Source organism: Idiotropiscis lumnitzeri, chromosome 11, assembly GCF_059441095.1.
Source record: "Idiotropiscis lumnitzeri isolate Australia: NSW breed Sydney's pygmy pipehorse chromosome 11, RoL_Ilum_1.0, whole genome shotgun sequence".
In the NCBI taxonomy this organism is placed as follows: domain Eukaryota; kingdom Metazoa; phylum Chordata; class Actinopteri; order Syngnathiformes; family Syngnathidae; genus Idiotropiscis; species Idiotropiscis lumnitzeri.
Genome location: NC_142401.1, coordinates 13400133 through 13420226, shown reverse-complemented (window position 1 = coordinate 13420226; position 20094 = coordinate 13400133). Strand labels below are relative to the sequence as shown.

General features: G+C 41.7%; 1 protein-coding gene across 1 annotated transcript; it reads left to right on the top strand.

The window, feature by feature from the left end:
* The first annotated feature begins 358 nt into the window (after positions 1-358).
* LOC148327581 (mitogen-activated protein kinase kinase kinase 12-like) lies at positions 359-19439 on the top strand. The gene is made up of 14 exons (XM_088309881.1): positions 359-692; positions 2718-3269; positions 7553-7736; positions 8603-8794; positions 8874-9032; positions 11740-11898; positions 11999-12107; positions 13805-13914; positions 14967-15083; positions 15201-15338; positions 16076-16775; positions 17928-17995; positions 18157-18445; positions 18700-19439. Exons 2-14 carry the CDS (start codon positions 2744-2746, stop codon positions 18775-18777), a joined length of 2829 nt encoding a protein of 942 aa, XP_088166007.1. The 5' UTR covers positions 359-692; positions 2718-2743; the 3' UTR covers positions 18778-19439.
* The last annotated feature ends 655 nt before the right edge of the window (positions 19440-20094 follow it).

Here is a 20094-nt window from a genome sequence, read left to right as displayed (position 1 = left end):
TCCCAATGTGGCAGAAGGGGAAGAGGGTGGAGGGGTGTAGTTGGCTCCCAGATTGTGCACCAATTAAACTCCATCCAGAGGGCGTTAATAGGGCTTGAAAAGGATTTACACGACCCTGTCCAGTCAAATGCTGCGTGCTTTGGTGATGACATCATTTGGATCACCTCACATACCAGCTGACCCTCATCCCCTCCCCCGCAACTCCCCCACTTGCCTAAGTGTAGCCTCACACCCGCATCAAACCGTCTACCTGCACCGGCTCCATCTACGTCACCGCGCCTCTCTTCTCTGATTGGACGACAGCATGCCTTAAACCCCGCCCCCCGCTCGCCAGCTCCTTCCAGTCGGTTACGCTCCCTCTCCTCCCTTCCCTGCCCCTGTTTACAGACTACAACGTGAACTACTGTCGACGTATAAAATCCCGAGTGTGGCCGCGTCGCATCCTCAGAGAAGAGCGGAGATGGAAAAGGAGGCGTGAGCATTTCATAAAAAAACAAACAACGGATTAAAGCGAGGAGTTTGAGCGACGTCACCGTAACTGATTCTTGGATGCTGAGGATGAGGATGCAACTAGCTTGATTGGCGGCGGGAGGGGAAGAGCAAAAATAAACATTTCTGTATTTTTCATCGTTTTCCGTTAAGTGGGAGAGGATTTGTCTCAAACGCGATGGACGTCAGCTCACAACACTGAGGTAAGAGACAGTTGACCCTCTTTTAGGAGATTTTCAAGAGGCGGCAGTCATGTTAGCATATAACACAACTAGAGGTTCTTAAAATGAGGGTTGGGGACCCAAAATGGCTCCAGGGCCCATTTTTATTGGGCCTGCTAATGCAGTAAAATGTCATTAGCTCCTTATTCATGTCAATATTATGACGATACTTGATGGATGTTCATATGTTTGCGTCACCACGGGTAGATACTTGTATTCGTCATTTTGATTTTAGGCAACACAGCGGAGTAGTGGTTGGTACACTTCGACTAGAGGGTCTAGGTTCAAACCTCCCACATTCTAATAACACACATTTTATGTTCATCAAATATGTCTGTTGGTGTAAATGTGAGTGCTATTGGTTGTTTGTCAATAAGTACTCTGCGAATGACTGTTGACTGGTCCAAGGCGTACAAAGCTTCTCGCGCTCAGTCAGCTGAGAAAAGATCAAGTTCACCCGTGACCATACCAAAAACAGGCACTCTACAAAATGTATGGATTTTTTTTACCCTTGTATAAAATACTTTACCCTGTATTCAACTATATCCGTCCTTAAAAGTCTGGACACAAAAAATAAATACAATTTTGTTGATGTAAGGTTGATGCGTTTTGCAAGACTCACATGAACTTGAGGCAATAATGGGTTCTCTTTATTTGTTTCCCAATGGAGAAATTTGTCTTGGCACAAGAGGCATTTGCACACACAAATACAATCAATCATATATCAACATCACATACATATTAGTATTATCTCCATCCATCCGTACTTCATCCCTATTGATTTTTCATGTTGATTAACGTAAATGAGGGATGAATTGCTTTTTTTTTTTAATCTGTTATCTTTACCAAGACAGATTTTATTAGTATGGGCCCACAGTTCACTACAAAGGTGGTTTGATAAGATTATTTCCTTCTGTAATAAAATGATACAGCCATTACAAAGCCAAGTGTGTTGGATGTGCAATTAAGCCAGGTTGGAGGCACCAGATGTGTCTCGCCCGCCACCTTAATTGGATAATAAGCCTGATAGTTCACATTGTCACGGAAGACCGTATTCCTTCATTTGCCATATAATGAATTTGTGTGCTGTGAGTATGCATGACGATACTGGTGCCTCGAATGTGGCTGTAAATATAGCCACCCGGATGCCATAGCAACAGCATGAGCTCCTCTCATAACCACGCACCTATATGCTTCCTTTTTTATCAGTAAATGTTTCGCACCTTTACAGGCTGATCGGAGGTCTGATGTGTGTTATGAGTCGGTGGTGGAGAATACCATAAATGCTGTTTTTTTGTCAGAGACATAGATGCATGTGAGTTAGGCCCCACATGCTGATACTTCAACACACCCACCTGCTACTTAATTTTGTACACTGTCATAATGCAATCCGATTAAAAAAAATAACAAAGTCATAGCAAAGTATTAGCACTGAAATGTTGGCTTGATTTATGTTTGTTGCCGTGTCTTCTCTATTTTTTTCATTCATTTATGTACTGATCATATCAATATTCTGGCAGTATTTTAGTAAGTGAGGAACTAAATGTCACATTTCGGTTGTGGAAACCCTGTGTTTGACTGTTTTTAACCTTCAAATGGCGATTCTTCTTTAAAATTCTGTCTTAATTAATAAATAACAATTGCTTCATTCTTATGTGCAGGTCTGCTTAATGTTGTGAATGCGATTTTCTAAAGTTGTAGATTACTAATTTGATAACAGCTTTTTTTTTTCTTTAATTCATTTATTTATTTATTTTTAGCAGACCCGAATATGACTTGATCCAAGGGGACAATGTGGCATTAATTTGGATTAATGTCACATTGCACCATATTACATCTGTTTTTCCAAATAAAAACCTAGGTTGGTGGATGTCATATCTACCATGTTTGCTTTTACAGACACGCTTTTATACAACGAAATTAACATAGAGAGGACTAAATCTGCCAGACTGAGAGGCAATTATATAACGCCGAATTGATTTGTAACACGTCTTCCGCTCTTTCAAGGCTGCCCGTTCTCCAGTTGTTTCCCCATGGCCCTCATTCACGAGCCCCGCGCCCCATCTCCGTCTCTGTCCGGCTTCAACACGCCTCTCTCCGACCCCCCGTCCTTTCGCCGTCTCGATGCTGAAACGCCGTGCACCCCAGAAATGGACCTGACACCGACCCAGTGTGTCCTTCGGAACGTCCTTTCCATAGACATGGGGGGCACGGTAGAACCTGGCGGAGGAGGGAGGGTAGGAGGAGGAGGAGGAGGAGGAGGAGGAGCGGATGGGACGACTACCGGGCCCCACCAGACGCCGGGCGATGAGCAACAGGAGCACTTTGCCAACAGCGTTCTCAAGCTGCACGAGCACGACAGCGGTCCCGCCAGGACGCAGGGAGAGGGAACGGAGGCGGACGGGAACGCTGTGCGGCGCGACGCGGCCAACGCCAGGCTGCAGTGCCAGTCCAGTGGAGGGGGCGGGGGCTTTCTGGAGGGCCTGTTTGGCTGTCTGCGGCCTGTCTGGACTATGATCGGGAAGGCATACTCCACTGAACACAAACACGACCTGGACGGTACGTTTACTCGCTGCCTCGCTTTCCCCTCCAGCACATCTTTAAGTATTCCAATAAAAGCCAGCATGAGATACCTTTTTAATTCCACTATGACAATTTACTCAGTTAATTAAGTGATAATACCACCTAGATTAATTTCATTAAACAGTTGTAAACCAGGGGTAGGGAATATTTTTCTTATCAGTATATTTAATTAAGTATTCAAGGAAAATATCAAATTTATAAAAAATTAAACAAGTGATTTTCCCAAATTGAGGCCTTAATTTAATGTAAAATTGACTTCTTAAAATGATCACAACAGCAACATTGTTATATTCATCTATCTCAGTGCTTCAAAAATATTTTACACCAAGTACCAACTTAAAAAAATAAATATATATATTTATTTATTGATTTATTTTCGCCACAGTACATATCCCTAATAACTATACCTGTATTTATTAAAATGAAAATGGGAGTGAAAGACAAATAATGTCCAAAGTTTGGATTCTTTCACACTTACAAAAGAAAATAATAACTTCAACTGATCCACAGGTTCATGGTTAGCTGGTTAACCGTCAGTTCCTTACCTCTGAGTTCACAACAGCCAGTTCTACTTTTATTCACTGACACCCACGTCACTCACCAAACCTGGCCTGCCTTTTAAAGCCACAGACACACAAAGTCAAAGAATGTGATGATGGTAACCCCAAGTTGTAAAGAATAATACCTATACTGCACATTTTGTTGTTTAATAATGCTAAATAAACTATTTTATGGGTATTCGATGGGTTGGTGGGATAATATTCCTGCAGTTCAGGCTTGGCAATAATTCAATATCCTTGTGTATCGTGATAGGTGACGTATTAATAAACAAGGCCTTCAATAAAATGTTTGATCGGGAAAAAAAAGTGAAAGCAAACCTGACCGTGGCATTGTGCATGTTATAGGCGGCGCGAACCAAATGTGAAGAATAATTTAAACCAAAAAAGAAGAAGCCACAAAACGAACAAAGAGGACCAGTCAAATTGTTGCAATGCGATAATATTTTGCCGATTAACCCAATTAAACACCTCCGAATGGAGATGTGGTGGACAATTAAAGGCGTTCTCTGAATCTGACATGCTAGCACCAGTATTAGCCATGTCTGACCTTTGGCATCGCACTCATCAGGCACAATTGGGCGAGTAAAATATGAATAGACTACGACAATAATGAGTCCACTAAAAAGACAAAGCGGTGGTTGGTCAATGTTAATGCCTGCACCGCAAGAGAGTATTTTTTCACTCCACATACATCGTATGAACATTGAATGGAGGCTAATGTAGGTGTATTAACAATATTGCTTTGGGCGAAGCATCTAATCGAATCTAATTCTACAGCACAGAGGTTGGAACGGACCGCTCTAGCAGGGCCGCAAATATACCGTATGGCCCAGGAGCCGCAGCTTTCTCACCTCTGTTGTAAACAAACATTTTTCCTCCAGTCAGAGCACGAGATGCTCCATCAAAAGCTCCACCGGGCTTATCCCCCCCCGTATTCACCACCCCCCATCCCCACGTCGGCCTGCTCGTGCCCACCCCCCACCTCCATCCATCCGTCCCACTGCAGCCCTCTAATGAAGCCGGCCCCCCTCTGACGCACTGTTGTTTATGTCTGCAGCCACTACAATAGCGCAGCGCCCCCGTGGGACTCCTCTGCCAAATCTGCCTCATGTATTATGCATGGCCACGCTCTGACCCCTCTGCCTCTCATCTCTATTAACCTGACACACGCACCGCACGCATGCGCTCATATACGGACGCACACACGCGTCCCGCCGCAAATAGAAACCGTTTAATAAGCGGCGCCTGGCACAAGCCAATAAAGTGGCAGAATAGGGAGTCAAACTTATAAACACGTTGCACATCACTCACACGGGTGGCAGATTTATATCTGGCCTCGTCTTGATAGCTCGCTGATATTTTATTATCCCCCCCCCTGTTTTATATTTGATTCCCACCACCATCCCTTCCTCCTCCTCCATTGTCTCCATTTTTCTTCTCTTTATCCCGAGCGGTTATCACTCGCAATCCATCTGCACCTCACGGCCCTCACTCGCAAAAGAATATACAAGCAGCGTGACACTAAGCCAAGGTCAAACAAGACAAATTTGGATCACTTTTGTCGGGATTTTTGCCTTCAGGAACCACCCAGGGTTCATTGGGAAATATTTAAGAAATGTGGTATGCAGAGCGGGCGCATAATTGTAATAAATTTAAATATCGTAAAGAAAGTTCAGTTATTTTAGTTGTTCATTTATATACAGGTGTATTCAATTGTTTTGTTCGCTGTTTAATATTCAAATTGTGAGATGGTGAGGTGTGAATTTTCATCGGCTGCAAGCGAGAATCATCAAAATTATTTAAAAAAGCAAAGTCTTAAATTTTTCGCTCTGTGTAGTGAATTTAGATCTAATTAGGATAGCACATTACAAACAATCACGATAGTTTATGCAACAATAAGTAAATGAATTTCCCTGTTTTCTGTATCTGCATTATACTTTGGATGACTTTCACTTTTTGAACTGAACTAGGGAATGAAAAAAAAATTTAAAAAAAGAAATAAACCTTTTCAGCAGTTCCTCATTTTTTGCGATGTACGACTCCAGTTAGAAATTCCTCATTCAACAAAGGTTCAATGTCGAGAGCTCACCGAAATGGAAAGCGTCGGCATGAAAGCACGCCATGCTGCTGGATGCTCCCTTTATGACAGGCCGTCTAATCAACGTGGTTAAGCTCTGCCGATGTATGGAAATCAGTAAAGTGTTTTTTAAGTAATACCCTCTTTGACAGAGGCGTAAAAAAAAAAAAAAAAAAAACAGTCATAAATGGAAGAGTGACAAAGCTCTCCTCTGGAGCAAAATGAAAAAGCAGGAAAATTGCCCTTTATTGATTTTAACGACCGGCCTGGAATTCTTCCATTTAACACACAAAGCAAAACGGTGGAACTCGATCGCACGACTCCAACGTAGACATTATAAAACATCTCATTAGCCACGGAGAGCGTTAATCATTCATACCGTGCTTCTTAATACGACAAATGTGCCTGAATGTTGTTGTATATCTCCTCCGCGTTAACAGCCTGTCATCGGCGGACCCTGAAGGGGAACCCCCTCACTTCTTTTTAACCCGTCTGTACATCCAACATGAGAGCTCTCAAATCCTCTCCCTCCCCCTTCCCGAGTGCTGCACCCTTGTTTCGCGTCAGCCCCACAAAAGGTACTAAGGAGGATTTGGGAGGCTGAGGCAGAATTACACGCAGGAGATTAAGAGCTCCCGCACTGACTACACACTCGTTACGTTTAGTTGGAATCGCAAAGGAACATGATAGCGCCATAAATGCTTTGCTTGCTTACTGAAATGTAGTTTTATGGCCTACAAAATGACTTTTTGGTGGGATTGGTTAGTTTTTCAGTATGTAACATACTGTACACATGATTTTCTATAGCCTTGTAAAATTATAATTATTAACGAGCCGAGGGGGGAAAAAAAATGGATCTTTAACGTCTTTAGCCGTCAATGGTAGTAAATGAGTTATTAAAACTTCTTGTACCACACATGACATTTTTGCTCCATCGCTAACCCCTCAAACTGTCGTGGGTCTGTATTTTTTACTACCTGTCCATGACCCGTCCAAAATGTTTTCACGACCCACTTTTAGGTCTTGTGCCACCAGTTGAGAATCACTGTTAGAGTCTCCAATGCCAGTTGATTTTCGGGAAGAGATTAGGGTCAATCCAGGACTGATTACACACCAATTGCAAGGTGCATACGTAACCAAGCAACCAGTCACACTCATGCCAAGAGACAATTCAGAGTAGGGCTGAATCATTTTGAAAAATTGTTTCGTTTTTTTTTTCATTAAGATTTTTTTTCATGGTCCGCTCCACGAGCAATATTCATTTTGTATCACAATAAACAATATCATAATGATCATATATAAATGTTTTGGCCTGATAGGTTAGGCTCATGCTACAATAAAAGAAAAGAGGCCATGAATGAATATGAAAAACCTTATCGACTTCATTTGAGTTGTTAACTTACTCAATTTGACATTCATTGCTTTTAGTATTGATTGTGACTTCACAAAATTCTACCAAACAAGCGTCACGTAAACATAAGTCATAAATCATCAATCGGATTTCATCAAAATTGCAAACAAACCTGTTTACCCGCGACCCTAATGAGGAAATGAACAATAGAAAAATCAATGGCTGTTGTTATGTTATTTCAGTGAAGCTCACAGGTACATCCTGTTTTCAGAGGCATGGGAAGTCCCCTTCGAGGAGATATCAGACCTGCAGTGGGTGGGAAGTGGCGCCCAGGGTGCCGTCTTCCTGGGCAAGCTGCACGGACAGGAAGTGGCAGTGAAGAAAGTTCGGAACATCAAGGAGACGGATATCAAGCACCTCCGCAAGCTCAAACATCCAAACATCATCACTTTCAAGTAAGTCCACCATCGTTGGTGATAACTTTAGCTACTCCTTCGCTAACATGGTGCTTTCCGAGGAGCAGGAACGCCTGAGTTCACGAAAATATGCAGATAAATGCTTTTTATTTTCAGACAACAATTTTGGTGAGTGACTTTGTGAATGGCGGGGGTTTGCAATACAACTTAGAGGTGTGACATTTCATCGATTAATCGACAAATCATTGTTTTGATCATTTGATAAATAATAGTTTTTGAGACCAAATCCTCCAAATTTCAGCCTCTCGAGACTAAATATTCTGTGATTTTGATAGTCCTCCATGAAGGCAGACTCTTGTGTTCTATACAAATAAGACATTTTCAAACATCTGATTTTTTTTTGGAAATCCAATTGTCCATTTCTTGACTGATCAAAACCGTTAACTGAATCATAATGATTTTATTATTGTGCATGTTTTGCAGTCACTTTGAAATAAGTCTGTTTTTTTTTTGAATGAAGGGATACAAATTAAATCTTTGCCGATTCGTTGACAAATAATCAACAGATTGATCGATTATTAAAATAATCCTTAGCTCCACCCCAGCAAAAATTCTTCATTCTTTGCAAAAATATGACTAATATTACTGCAGGTGTTTAATAGTCAATATTCTATTTCATTTTGTAATGACTATGTTTTTATAAACTGAAAAGAATGTTGTAGAATGTTATATTTCTGTTGAGGTTTTATGGGAAGCTTGAATGATTTGAGGTCATTAATTTTAAAGAGGAATTAGGATTCAAGATAAAATTGTTTTGACACATGAGCGTGTTCACAGAGCAAATTAAACTCATAAATCGAGAAAAATGGATGTGTCCCACTGAAAAGCATGCATCTCTCCAACAGAGGGATCTGCACCCAGGCTCCGTGCTACTGCATCCTCATGGAGTACTGTGCCCAGGGCCAGCTATACGAGGTGCTCAGAGCGGGCAGGAAGATCACGCCGTCACTCCTCATGGACTGGGCCATGGGCGTCGCCGGCGGGATGAACTACCTTCACTTGCACAAGATCATCCACAGAGACCTGAAATCGCCAAAGTGAGCGCAGTGGACCAGTTGGAACGTCACGAGCGGGGACAATGTTGAAAAACTATCCTGATGATGATTTGTCTTTCAGTATTCTTATCACGTATGATGATGCGGTGAAGATTTCTGATTTCGGCACATCTAAGGAGCTGAGCGATAAGAGCACCAAGATGTCCTTTGCCGGTACGGTGGCGTGGATGGCCCCCGAAGTCATACGGAACGAGCCCGTCTCAGAGAAGGTGGATATTTGGTACGTAGCCTCTTTAAATTTTTTGAGGACTTTTCTTGCACAATTTCATCGTCAGTCACTGAACAGAGTCGGATAGGTTAGCTCAGAGGTTTCTCGAAAGTTTTTCGAAAAGTCGTCATTTTATGAGAATAAAGTTGCATATTTAAGTTAAAATGCTATATTGTTAAAGTCAACGTTTTACAATGGTAGAAATATAATCCCTTATGTTCTGAAAGAAAATTCACCGTTATTTTTAAAACAGGACTACAATATACCTTTTTTTTTTAAATAAAGAAAATAGAACTTTATTCCTTTAATAAAAGTTGTTTTGAAAAAAAAAGACCATTGTGAGAATGTGTCATAATCAATCATCATTTTAATTGATAGCAAAAGTACAGAGGATTCATTTGTTTGTTATGTTTTATTGCCACATCTTTCCCTTTTTGTTATTGCAAATTATTTTGCGGACCCCTAAAGCTCAGGCTCACTGACCCCAATTTGAAAACCACTGGACTGGAAGCTACTACTGTACAGAGCGAGGGATCTTGTTTCAAGAAAATCTATCATAAGATCTCATTACAAGAAATTCTATAGGCTCCCTGCCATGTTTGATGGTGTGCCCTGTGCTAAACCCTCAGCTCTCCCACTACTCATCCCTCACTCCCTCCTTCTTCATCCCCGCGTCGTAAAAAGGAGCGCTGGCTAATTTAATAATTGATTTGCCAGATGCTGCAGTGCTCAGGAGAGACTGGAATAACCTTCCAATCTTGCGGCTGCTTTGGCCCGGGGCCAGCAGTGCATTAGCCGAGAGGTGAAAACAGGATTAAAAAGCTTTTCGATGCAAAATGCGAGCACACCGCCTATGCATATCATAGAGTGGCTCTTAATGTATGTAAATCACTTGATCAGCGGTCACTTGATTGCAAGAGCACGCACTTAGCTTACACTTAGTTTAAATACTACAAAAGCTGTTAGAATGCCACATTTCATATATCATCTTCTCAGTGCTACTTGAATTATTCCAGCAGTGAGCATTGTTCATATTCAAGTAGTAGGGTGCTCAACATTTTTAAACTAAAACATCTGCGCACGTTCTTTGTATTAGAGTAGTAGTAAGTAGGTAAGCAATTGATTAGCCTTAATAGCATAATTGCCAAAGTCATTTAGAATGTACTGTCACAAGATCAGTAAAAATGTGTTTGCTAATAATTTTGATTTTTTTTTTTCTTTATGTTTGTTTTAAATTCTCAGCCATCCGGGTCATAGTAATCGGCCAAGTTTGAATCAGAGCAACGTCTTGGGTGTTGAATTTGATCTGCTTTTTCTTGTTTTCCAGAAACATTAAAAAATGACTGTTTGCACATGCTATTAGGCTAACCAATTGTTTGGGATTCAGCTATGCATCAGTTTTCTAGTTGGAGTCTATCCCAGCTGACTCAAAAATATTCTGGACTAAGAATAGCAGGCCTAAGAATAATTACATGAAATAAACTAAATAACTTTATTGTAGCAAAATTTCATGAATTTCTCGAAAACATTTTCTTGCAAAATTCGAACTTAAATTTGAAAACATTTCTTTTTTTTTTAACTATCAGCCCTGTTTTTTTTTTTTTTTTGCTAAAATCCTATTTTCACATGATAATTCCAGATAAAACAGCTAACACAAAGAGTCTTGAGAAACAAAACGAGCAAAACCAAAAAGCATACATGCAAAATGTGAAACAAACTCATCTTATTGAATCGCCATTTGTTAACAGTCAGGTTATGGGGGGAAAAAATACATACTGAAATCATTGGCAGTTAAATGGTTGTAGGGAACATGTTTTGTTTATTTAACACCCCAAAGTGTAACTTTTAAGCCAGTGTGCTGCGTCATTCAAATTTTCATTATAGTCTTTATCATCCCTCCAATCCAAATAAAATGCTGTATGGGTGACATGAACGCAGACTGAACCATCCTGCATGCTAACAGGCTAAATGCTAACAGAACCAGCAGTGTTAAACTATCATGTCATGTATTCATATAAACATTCTCATATATTTGCAGCAAAGCATTGTGTGGACACGCACTGAACATGTTATCTTCAATGCTAAAGCTAACACTCCTCGAGTCGTGTCCTGGCTTGTACAGACCACTAAAGTAGCTGTGGTCACCGTGACAATGCTAGAGACGCGTTCCTATTTATCAATTTGACGGAATCGTCCAATTACAGAGTGATTCTTTAACGCTAACAAGCGACCATGCTGATTGGACAAGACGTTTGATTATTCAAGCAGAGCCGTAGAAGAGCGACGAGATGTCACCGTTACAAATGTAAACACGCCATCTGGATGCTGTAAGTGAGTAATGCTCTTGGCTCCTTAGAAACATTGTCACCATGGCGACAGAAGGAAGGTGCCAACAACAGACTCTCTGTAGATTGCTAACCTTCCCGTGGGGGCTCATCAATGACAACAATGACTTGTTAAATATTTTGGCAATAGCAGAGAAATATTTCATCACTTCTTATCGAAGTGGAAATGGCTAAAAATGTGTCATTTCCATATCCAAAGGCTTGAGCTGCTCAAGGCAGATAAAGTGTCCATCATAGATAACAGTCGCTCGGCAGGCGCGACGCATTTCCATAAAGTTTAAAGAGTGACATTTAGGTAATGCCACCTTTCATCTGTTCCGGTCTCATCTTTTTGGAAATAAATAGGCGTTGTGTGTGTGTTTGTGTGTGTGCAGGTCTTTCGGCGTTGTGCTGTGGGAGATGCTGACGGGCGAGGTGCCCTACAAGGACGTGGACTCGTCCGCTATCATCTGGGGAGTGGGCAATAACAGCCTGCAGCTGCCCGTACCCGACAGCTGTCCCGACAGTTTCAAACTGCTCTTGAGGCAAAGCTGGTGAGCAGGCAGCAAGATAACGCATATAAAGTGTTTTTCAGATTAACAGAGAGGCCATTTTCTGGTGCCGCATTGCTGACTAATTTGGGATTCCAAACAGGAATTGCAAACCAAGAAACAGACCTTCGTTCCGACAGATTCTCCTTCATCTGGACATCGCTTCAGCGGACATCTTGTCAACCCCGCAAGAAACATATTTCCAGTCACAGGTATAATTTTTCTGCACTGGGAAATGCCCACTTTTCAAACTATTTTTGGATGTTCTTGCTGCTGTCAACAAAGGTCAGCTGGGTTCAATTCATTGTGAACAAAAACTAACTAAAATTGAAAAAAAAAAAAATTTCTAACAAAATAAAATCAACACAAGAGCTTTCCAAAAAAAAAAAAACCTAGCTGAAACTCAGTTTTAAGCTTTTAAAGCTAACAAATTCCAGCAAACATGTTTTTTTAGGTTTTGTTTCAAATGTATTTATTTCTGTATTACAGTTTGGATGAACAGCAGAGAAAAGGTCAAAGAGTTCATCGAGAATTAGTTTATCATACTTAATTGCATAATACCAGCATTTTTCAACTTCTACTTCACAAATTCTCCATAAATGCAAACATTTTAAAAACTAAATCTAATGCTAAAACCAATAAAAACTGAATAACATTTCTATTTTGCACCAAATTCGACTGTTACTAAAAATAGCATTTCATTTTTGAGAGCAGGGTATCGTGGTACCTTTTTTGCGTTTGATTTCTCTCATGGGATTAATGAAATATCTGACGAGATGCTGCACACAATCTACGACGACAAAATTTCTTGCCTTCGTCTAAGGCTGCGTAATGCAGTAACTGAAGGGATCGCACATTCCCCTTCTATTGTTTGTTAGCATCCCTCATTCCGACTGATGAGTTTAATGTGGTGTGGAATTCAAAAGTTCCCAATTTTTAAGTGCACATGCACCTCCAAAAATAGCTCTTGAGTTAATTACAGAACATCTCGTTCCATACAAAATCCCAATAACAATACGCGGCTCGATTAAAAGCGACATTCACAAATGTGTATCTACTGGAAAACCCGTGAAGAGCTTCCATTAATAATTGGCTGTCAAAGGCGTGACATTTGTTTCCAGTCTAGTGCGGCTACAGCGGGGGCCCCCTTCTGGCCTCCTGGGAGCCGGCTAATGATTGAGCTTCCTTTGAGCCTTCCAACACATCGCCGCTGTTATTTCTTTGTGTTTGTCACGTCACACTCGCTAATTCCCGGCCAACCTCCGTCATTTTAAGCCAGTCGAGTGTGTCATAGCAAAAGGAGGGGGAGCCAAGATAAAAAACATGCGACACATACTGCCCATTTCCTTTAAAGGTCATGGCGCAAAACCTCCATCAAGCACTCTCCACTTATCCTTTATTTCTCCCTGTACCCCCACCATACCCATCTCCAAGAAGACGAATTTGCAGCTGCTGGAGTGTATTGATTTCTGTAATGGTGTGGAGCAGAGAGCGCACAAAGAAAGGGCCTGGCGATATTGAAGAGTGCACATTCAGTCCATTAGCTTAATAAGAAGAGCATCACTCATGCACAGAAAGAAACACACGCACACATTTTCTGACCTCCACACTATGACAGGTATCAAATAACGGCTGTCACGATTCACCGGCCGTGTGTTTTTGCGTTCACGGCATGTCAGTTCATGTTCACTTTTGCTCCCCGAGTATTGATTGTCATTAATCGCCCGAATGGCTTTTGTCTCCATGATGCAAATGATTCTTAATGCTTCCGAAGAGCCAAATGTTATTTTAATGTGTTTGTACAATCGGTCAATTTAAGCGGTGTCCTTTTTGGTGTGTTCACTTCAGGAAAGGTCCTCGTGACCTCAGTCCAATGTTTTGATTAGGTTTTTTTGTTGTTTCCTTTTAGGCTGAGTGGAGAGATGAAGTCAGGCATCACTTTGAGAAGATCAAGTCCGAGGGAACGTGTCTTCACCGATTGGATGAGGAGCTCATCAAACGGCGCAGGGAGGAACTGAGGTCAGATGTCACGCAATGTGGAGCATGCCGCTAAGGCAACGTAGCAACCGAAAAATGGTAAAACAGGACAAAGATTTTGCTTTTATTGAAGTAATGATTAATTGGGGTGGGAAATTTCCAGGAATTTGCAAACTTTCCATGGAGCCTAATGATTTAAACACATTCATAGTAGGCTGTCAAATTAGCTCGTTAGTATCTAAAAAATTCAAAGTTCCTTGCTGTTGAACAGCTCTCTGTGCTAAAGATGCATTTAAAGAAAAAGCCTTCAAGTAAATTGAAATTGTATTGCAGAAGCATACGCTTATTCTGAATATGGTAGAAATAGTTCACCAGGCACGGAATCAAGCTTCTCCCATGGCCATCTCAGTCCCCAGACCTCAACCCCATTGAAAACATATGTTGTGTGAGCTAAAGAGGAGAGTGCAGAAGAGAGGACACAGGGTGATTTAGAAAAATTCTGCAGAGAGGAAAGGCGGACATTGCCTCTTTTTTAGTCTCCCATCTTGTGAAACAAGCGAAGATTTGGTTGTACAAAGTATTAACATCTGAGGCTCGAATCATTTTGGAACACATGATTTGATGGAATACAATTACTTCTTAATGTGGATTCCCCCCCCCCCCACTGATTAAATGCACTTGAATTAATGGTTGGAGTTTCCTGTTTTTTGGGCGTTTTTTTTTATTTTGGTTCTATACAATTAAAAAAAAAAACTGAATCTAGAAAGAATACGCTAAAGAACAAATATTAACCCAACGGTGTCAATATTTATGGAGGGTAGTCTATATAAAATATCCTGAAATAAATTTGAAAAACTATCAAATGGAACAAAAAAAACCTTCAAATTATTAAATAAAATACCATTTCATCAACAAAAATGTAATGAAAATATAAAAATGAGCCAAGACTATCATTGACTATCATTTTTTTCCCGACATGCTGATAACTATAAATGGCAATATAAATGCAGTAAAAATGCAGTAATTATTTAGTCTCAAATCAGTTTGATGTTTTTTTTTTTTTAAATGTATTTATTTATTTTCCCTCCACACAGACATGCACTAGACATCCGGGAGCACTATGAGAGGAAACTGGAGCGAGCCAACAATCTCTACATGGAGCTCAACGCCATCATGCTGCAGCTGGAGCTCAAGGAGAAAGAGCTGCTCAAGTACGAAAGCTCACCTCACGTCACCTCACCTCCAGACGACACTGACGTCACCGCAGGGACCGACCCGCGCTGTCTGAAATCTCTAATCAAGCGAACATTTTCTGTGTGTAATGTCAGGAGGGAGCAGTCCCTGGACAAGAAGTACCCGGGCTGCTTTAAGCACCACAGCTCCAGACAATCAGCCTCCTCCAACTCTATGGAGAAACTCCTGAAGAAACGTAACGTGCCTCAGAAGCTGCCCGCGCACAGCAAGAGGTCAGTTAGACGTGCTCCACAAAGGATATAATGTGATATTCCCAAGTTTTTTTTTTATGCGCTTTTATGTACTTCCGGGTCTTCCGGGGAGTCAAGAGTCATTGAGGAGGACTTGGAATGCTTTTTGAAGTCAAGAGATGCCTTCTTTTGTTTAGCACTTGCGTTCAGATGTGATTCACTTATTTGGAAACCGTGCTTCATATCAAGAACTGATTTTATGACTTTGTAGTTCAAGCGAAATCCAAAATATTTCAATTAAACTTGCCTGGAAGATGAACCTGAAGTATATAAACACACATAAAAAAATGCATTCCCCTGGGAAAAAAAAAAAAACTGCAAACAATTTTTTGTTTTTTTTAACTTCCAGGTCACCTTAAGAGCGCCATACCTTTATTCTTGAAATATATCCAAGTTAATTCAAAATATACAACTTTTTTCTCTCTTGAATAAGACTCCCTTTTTTTTTTATACATGACAATATGAAACTAAGATAATGACTGAAACATTCCGCCACATAAAAAACATAATTGGTTGGATTTTGATTGTTTTTCCCTTTGTTGTAAAGGTAGTTGCTATTTTATTCGTTATATATTTTTGGGGAATTTATCGTTTGGTTATTGGAATTTTTATTCTGCCATGTATCGTTATCGCATCAGCTTCAAAAAAATCAGTCAGGCCCTGGTCTCTTATGTCAGCTGTAGATTTCTTGAATATAGTGCATCCTTTGTCTCCTTCAGGCCCGACTTACTCAAATCAGAAGTCATCCTTCCCAAACTGGACTCCTCCATGACCCAGGTGACCATACCCACCAAAGGTTCCACATCGCCCGGCCGCTCTCGCCGAGGAAAGCCTCGCTACAGGAAGGCGGGCAAAGGCAGCAGCAGCGAGCTGGCTCAGCTGAAGGCCACGCTGTCTTCGTCGCTGGCTATGATCAGCGCCACCACGTCTGTGCCCAGCAGCAAGCAGCGTCTGGACCCGAGCGCCGCGCTCCGGGGTCTGCAACACGACCTGCTGCTGAAGAAGATGTCGTCCTCCAGCCCCGACCTCATCTCCACCACGCTGGAGGCGGAGGGACGAAGGAAGGGCCAGGCCATCCTCGGCCTGGACCGGGCAGGCAGCCAGAGCGCCTCGGCCGGGCTGGAGGAAGGCGGCCCAAACGCCGGCCCAGACGTGAGCGCCGGGGCAGAAGAACTCGCGGTAACACCACCGCGCAGCGATACACCCAGCGAAGACGCCACCTCCGTCCCGTTCGCCAGTAGCCCTGATTCGCCGTGCGGCAGGGGGGCGGCGGCGAGGCGGCCGTCGTCCACCGGGAGCCCCCGCCTTCCTCAGGATGGCGAGGAAAAGGAGGAGGGCCCGATCATCACGCGCTCACCCAGGAGTCAACGCCTCACGCCATCGGCGCTGCTCTACAGGGCGGCGGTCACACGCAGTCAGGTAAGATGACCTTAGAACAGGAAATGGCGCTCACACCAAAGTGAACAATAAAATATGTCCATCCATTTTCAACAGCATTCGGTTTGCGGTTGAGTAGGAGCCTATCCCAGCTGACTTTGACAAAGAGAAGCAGGATGCACCCTGGTCACCTCAGCCAGTCAATCACAGGGCACCTCTAGACAAACAACCTTTCACACTCGCACCTTGTGACAATTAACACAGGCGTGTCAAATCCATTTTGTTCTGATTTCCGCCTGAGGGCCGTGATGACTGAAAACCAAACTATATACCAGGGGGCATCAACCTTTCGGAAGCTGAGAGCTACTTCTTGACATCCAAAGGGCTACCAGTTAGTTACACACTAGTGGAAAAAATGTGCTTAAATTATGTCTAATAATGTAGTTAAAATCTGAATATGTAGGGTTAGGTTCAGGGGATGTTTGTCAATATTTTTCAACTGTGGGTTTGTCGCCCTTTTAACCTCATCTGTGATTAAAGGCTTATATAAGTGAATTTGACTTGACTTGATATATGGGATATATTATGAATATTTTTTATATTTATTCACGCAAAGACTCGGATCACGTTATTCTTGAAATCATATTTTATTTCTGTAAATCTCTGCCTAGCTTCTAAAAGATTCCTAGAAAATAACAATGTCTCATCACGGTCAAACTACTTTTACGACATGCCCATGGACTACTCATGTGGGGCTGGCGACCTGGTGTTACCACTTTGGTGACCTCTATGCTGGGAGCCTTGTAGGTTTGCCCCTCGGCATTCAGGATTTCCACCTATTTGCGGATTCAGTTTTTGAAGCCCTCCGTATTCGCTAAAAAAAATTCACTTTTTCAAAGTTTTTATGCTTGGAGCAAAGCAACGACAGTGTTGCGCCATCTGGTGGCATCTTGAGGTCAAGAAAACATGTTGACAGGGTTCCCGCAGAGCCTTCAAGACAAAGTGTGAGGTAGACTTAAGAAAAAAAGTGCGAGGTAAACTTGGCCCACCGTATTTTGAGTAATAAATCTATTTTAAGAACACTCGTTAGTTTTATTTTCAACGCAAGCGTAATGTGGCTCAAATGTTACTGTAAACATTTTGTCACAGTTGTATAACTTTTTGTATGAACGAGCGTGTCATTGTTTTGCACAGAGACGCGGCGTTTCGTCCGAGGAAGAGGAGGGAGAGGTGGACAGTGAGGTGGAGCTGCCCAGTAGATGGTGAGTGTTCGCCAGCTCATACTGGTGTGTGTATTTGTTTGGCTCAGTACCTACAGTTGTAATCAAAAATTTACATCCCAGTTATTTCTACAACTCAGATTTTTCTCTGATTATGATTGGAACAGTTGCTTCTTTAATGCGTCCTTGGCATTTGTTCCCAGGAGGCCGGCAAGCATGAGCAAATGCCAGTCGCTGTCCACATTCAGCTCGGAGAACTTGTCGGTGTCGGATGGCGAGGAGGGCAACACCACGGACCACTCGCACAGCGGCACACCCGACGTGGTCAGCACCAACACAGACGAGCGTTTGGACGATAAGAGCGACGACCTCCTCTCGCAGGGCTCTGAGATCCCCGCCGACCCCGCCGCCTCCGACGGCCTGTCTGAGAAGGAGGCCGCCGTCCGTCACGTCAGGACGCAGCTGGCCACTCACGAGCTTAACTACGACGAGGTGAGTTTGCATTCCTTTTGAAGCCTGTCTTACTTCGGTCTTCTAGACTTACTCACAAAAGATTCAAACGTGTGAGAGAATTGCATTAAAATGACAACTTATTTTAAAAATGTGCATTAAGATGTAAAAACCTTATTTTAAAAAAATATATAGTAACCCAAAGCATTGTTGGTGGGAAATCTATGTAAAGCAGATGTAAAAGCCTTAACATCCCATAAAAAAAAAAAAAAAACCACAACTATTTTTTTTTCAAGGTTCTCTACGACGACTCAGACTGCGATAGCGCCGAGCTGGACCACCCGGGCTGCGTGGAGCCCAACCAGAACTGGTGAAAGCCACCAACAGCGCAACCCTTTGAACGCCTCAACATCACACACACACACACACACACACACACGCGCGCGCACACACCAAGGCAGGACATGAAGACTTCATGAGCTGAACTGAACAAAGTGTGTGTGTGGTTTCTCATTGTGTCACATGATGGAATCCTATCAGGTTTTGTTTGGCCTAATTATGCACTCGGTCATCTTTTAATTTATTTATTTATTGTGTTAAAGAACGTTTACATTGTGTCATTGTGGATTATGTTGCCATTTTCTACGTGTACATAAAGAACAGCCGCCCGTGTAAAATGAACAAATTTCTAATGCGTGAGATTGTATCGTTTAAAAAAAAAAAATAAGGTGCTGATGTTTCTACTTGTTGACCACATGAAGCTTTTTTGTTTTTTGTTAGTTGAATGTATCCTTGCTTACACATCCCAACATGGGGGAACAAAAGAGGAAGTTATGTGAACAAAGAAGAAGCAATATGTCCATTAAAGTCGATAGCAGCATTTACTGGACTACTTCTCTGAATGTATATACTTCTTTTGTTAAAAAAAAGCATGCTTCTGATATATAAATATTGGATATTTATGGTGTTGAAAGGAGCTTTGTAAGGAGGGACAGTTGAATGCGATACAATAAAGATGGCAGATTTTTTGCAAAAATGAGGGATATTTTTATGCCTGTTGCTTAAAAAAAATAAAAAATATATATATATACGCACACACACAAAAATACATCCATGTAACTAGAAAATTTTATTACGCAAATTAATTTATTTAAATAAATGCCCAGTGCTCTGCAGGTAAGATAACCATTATTAGTCCAATGATGGGAGAATTTCTAAATGAACAAAATATGAAGTTGACATGGATCTCCCACAAAAAAAGTGAAAAGGCTACACTAGTGCCCTCTTGTGCAGTGTTTCCCAACCAGTGCAAGCGAGATACTCAGATGCACAATTTATTCGGATGAAAACATTTTCTTCTAGAGCGAAATTATTTTTGGAGCAATGTCAACCACGTATGGGAACAACAGAACAATTAAATGATTTTCCACTAAATGACAGCATGTGTATCCAATTTTTGTCAATCGTTTTGCCAAGTAGTGTGCTGTGAAACCTTTACTGACGTGAAATATGTGCCTTGAAATATTACGGTTGGGAAACACTTGTCCACTACATCACTGGGTAGTACTGCAAGATGGGATGACCAGGTTTAGGCCATTTGCTTGCCGTTTTTATTTATTTTTTTAAATAAGGCATTATTGTACTTTCCAACAAAGACACAACCTATCAAAATATAATATTAAGGACAACAA